This window comes from Triticum dicoccoides, chromosome 2A (assembly GCF_002162155.2).
Source record: "Triticum dicoccoides isolate Atlit2015 ecotype Zavitan chromosome 2A, WEW_v2.0, whole genome shotgun sequence".
Taxonomy (NCBI): Eukaryota; Viridiplantae; Streptophyta; class Magnoliopsida; order Poales; family Poaceae; genus Triticum; species Triticum dicoccoides.
The window spans coordinates 471,538,719-471,541,421 of NC_041382.1; the positions used below are offsets into that span (position 1 = coordinate 471,538,719).

At 38.8% G+C, this 2,703-nt stretch overlaps 1 protein-coding gene across 1 annotated transcript in view; it reads right to left on the bottom strand.

Moving 5' to 3' along the window:
* Nucleotides 1-274: 274 nt before the first annotated feature.
* LOC119354932 (nudC domain-containing protein 2-like) overlaps nt 275-2,703 on the bottom strand; it is a 3,420-nt gene continuing 991 nt past the window's right edge. The window contains exons 3-5 of the mRNA XM_037621698.1: nt 2,555-2,603; nt 1,932-2,074; nt 275-712 (exon numbers count right to left, since the gene is read on the bottom strand). Coding sequence (XP_037477595.1) covers nt 626-712; nt 1,932-2,074; nt 2,555-2,603 — 279 coding nt within the window. The 3' untranslated portion in view covers nt 275-625. The remainder of the gene's footprint in view (nt 713-1,931; nt 2,075-2,554; nt 2,604-2,703) is intronic.

A 2,703-nucleotide genomic window follows, 5' to 3' on the forward strand; every position in this document is an offset into this window, starting at 1 on the left:
AGGAATTGTGCATGCTTTTGAGGACCTTGGAGTTTGATCTTTAAGCAAGCAGATGGAGAAAGAATCTCATCACAACATTCTCATCCCCTTTTGATAGTACCAGCAATACCTATGGACTCAATGTAATCTTGGATCAATAAAACAAAAATGGATGATCGTTATCCTAGTAAAGACATAATCAATCCAATGAAATCAATGCTATTTTAATAGAGAAAGTTTTACCAAGAAGCAAGACAGACGCATCGTAGATACAATTCTCACGCTGCACTTGAACTTCAAAACCACATCATGGTCACAACTATAATACTCCCTCCAATCCACTACACGTTCACAACTATAATACTCCCTCCTATCCAAAATAAGTGTCGTGAAGTACCACATATGCATAATGTTCCCACCATCGAGGGACTCTTATTAGGTTCAGTGGATAGAGCAGGTTCAGCAACAAAGTTTCACCTTGGCATGATCAGCGAGAAGGTCAACATCACACATCATCATTATTTCCAGGGTAAACACTGAATAATCCGAAAACACATTGTTTTCACAATTAACATATGCGATAGGTACAGTTGTCGCATTTGACAAGATACGTCAAATCCAGCAAGATTTTTTGAGCCGAGCTTCTTCAATCAGTGTGAATTCCACCCATGAAAGTCCTTGGGTCAGGGCAGGTACCACTGAACTGAGCCTGCGAAAAATCAAACCCTGGATTCTGCATACACATAACATAGATATGAAGGGCAACGTTAATGCACATGCCATAGGTAACTCAAAACACACACAACATCCATTCACAAATGTAAGTTGGTCTTTTCCTATTCAGTTTCCCATGCAAGACTTTGACTGAATTTCTATTGTACTCCCTCCGTTCCTAAAATAAGTCTATGTAGAGATTCCACTATGGACCACATACGAATGTATATAGATGTACTTTACAGTGTAGATTCACTCATTTTGCTCCGTATCTAGTCCATAGTGAAATCTCTACAAAGACTTATATTTAGGCTAAAACGGAGGGAGTAGTATCCTGGTCGAAATGATAATAATAATACAGATTACAGAAGTATTTTTGCAAGGTAATCTGGCACTACTTATGTAGTAAATATATATACTTTTAAACTGTTAATGGACAAAGTTGCAAAAGACTTATAGCACTGACCCAATGGCCAGTTATATTTAATGATGGATAAAGCACCGGTATAAAGCTACGCCAGCATGTCATATGGTTGTTAACCAAGTATATTTTCTTTAGAATAGTACTGGCTCATAAAACTCCAGTTTGCAAAAAGAATCCTGCATGAGTGTTAGTAGTTTCAACTAGCAGCTGCACTTTCTTAAAACAAGGCAATAACTTTTTCAGTAACTCTTATGTTTTTCTCATCATGACAAGTGGGCAATAAATCATAGGTGTTTGGTTTCTAAAATGTTTGGCAAAATGGCTGATACTACCATGTGCAAGGCCAATGTATAGTGTGAGGTTGCCTATTTGCAATATAACACAAACACATGGATGCATGATAAGCAAGATCACTATTAGATAACCACCAATAGTTTCCCATACAAACAAGGCCTGTAATCCTATAGCCGGCTCATTTGGATAATTTCCAAACCCTACAATTGCTATATTTGCCAGGAAGGATCGGAGAACCAATGTTCAGTGTACACAGCAGAGCAAGACCAAAATCAGAGTTCTTTCGACCATTTCTGTAATCTGACTTGAGACATTAGTGCATTGCAGTACCAATCCAATTGACATCAGGCTCTGCTTCATATCACATATTATCGGTAAGGCAATAAGCATGTGCGCAAAATTGAGAAAATAACTATTTAGACATACAGGGATCCACGAGTGAGGCGGAACTGACTACACAGAAAAAGGAATGCACAGTAAACAGAAGGGAAACTATGTCTGCACAGTAAATTGATTATACCTCTTCTTGAAACCTTTGCAGCATAAGCCGTTTCTGTTCCTGGTCTGCAGCATATGGATCTAAGCTACCTTGGCCTTTTATTGGAGATGCCCATGCTTTCCCCTTTTCCCTTTTTTGCAGAGTGATATGCAATTCACCGTCCTCTGCATTGTAATCACAATGATCCATATTAAAAATATAGATCAGCAGAAGGCGCTAATGACGTAATGGTTGATATAGATGTCTCCCTAATGCTTGATAAACCTCATACCGGTGACTTCTCACCCATGGCAGCATACCCATATGCAAACTAGCCCACAAAATAATGGCACTCCACAAAATTACTGCAGCATATGGTGCACTGAATAAATTTAGTGTGTTTTTCCTTTTCCTACATTGATATTTTGTAAATGGACCAGAGAAAAAGGTTTTATGCCCTTAAATAATTCACTGCAGAGTGAAGAAGAGCTAAATCTAGTAAAAACTCGTAGATGAGTTCTGCACTAAATGTGCCATTGCAGACTGCACTGGATGAGCTGATTGCGCTTTCTAGTTCTGCACTAACCCAAACAGATACCTAAAATCCGCCAAAACTCTGTAGCTGGGAGACCAATAATTCCAGGTGGGAGAGAAATGAGCCATACCTATCGTCCAGAAAGACGAATCGGTCTTCACGGGGTGCATAAGGTCATGCTGCAAAACAATCCACATATCAAATTTAAAGATACAAACACAAATCAAGAAAGAGCTCAATATTTAGCACGAGTTCGAGTGGAATCGAATTGGAAGAGAG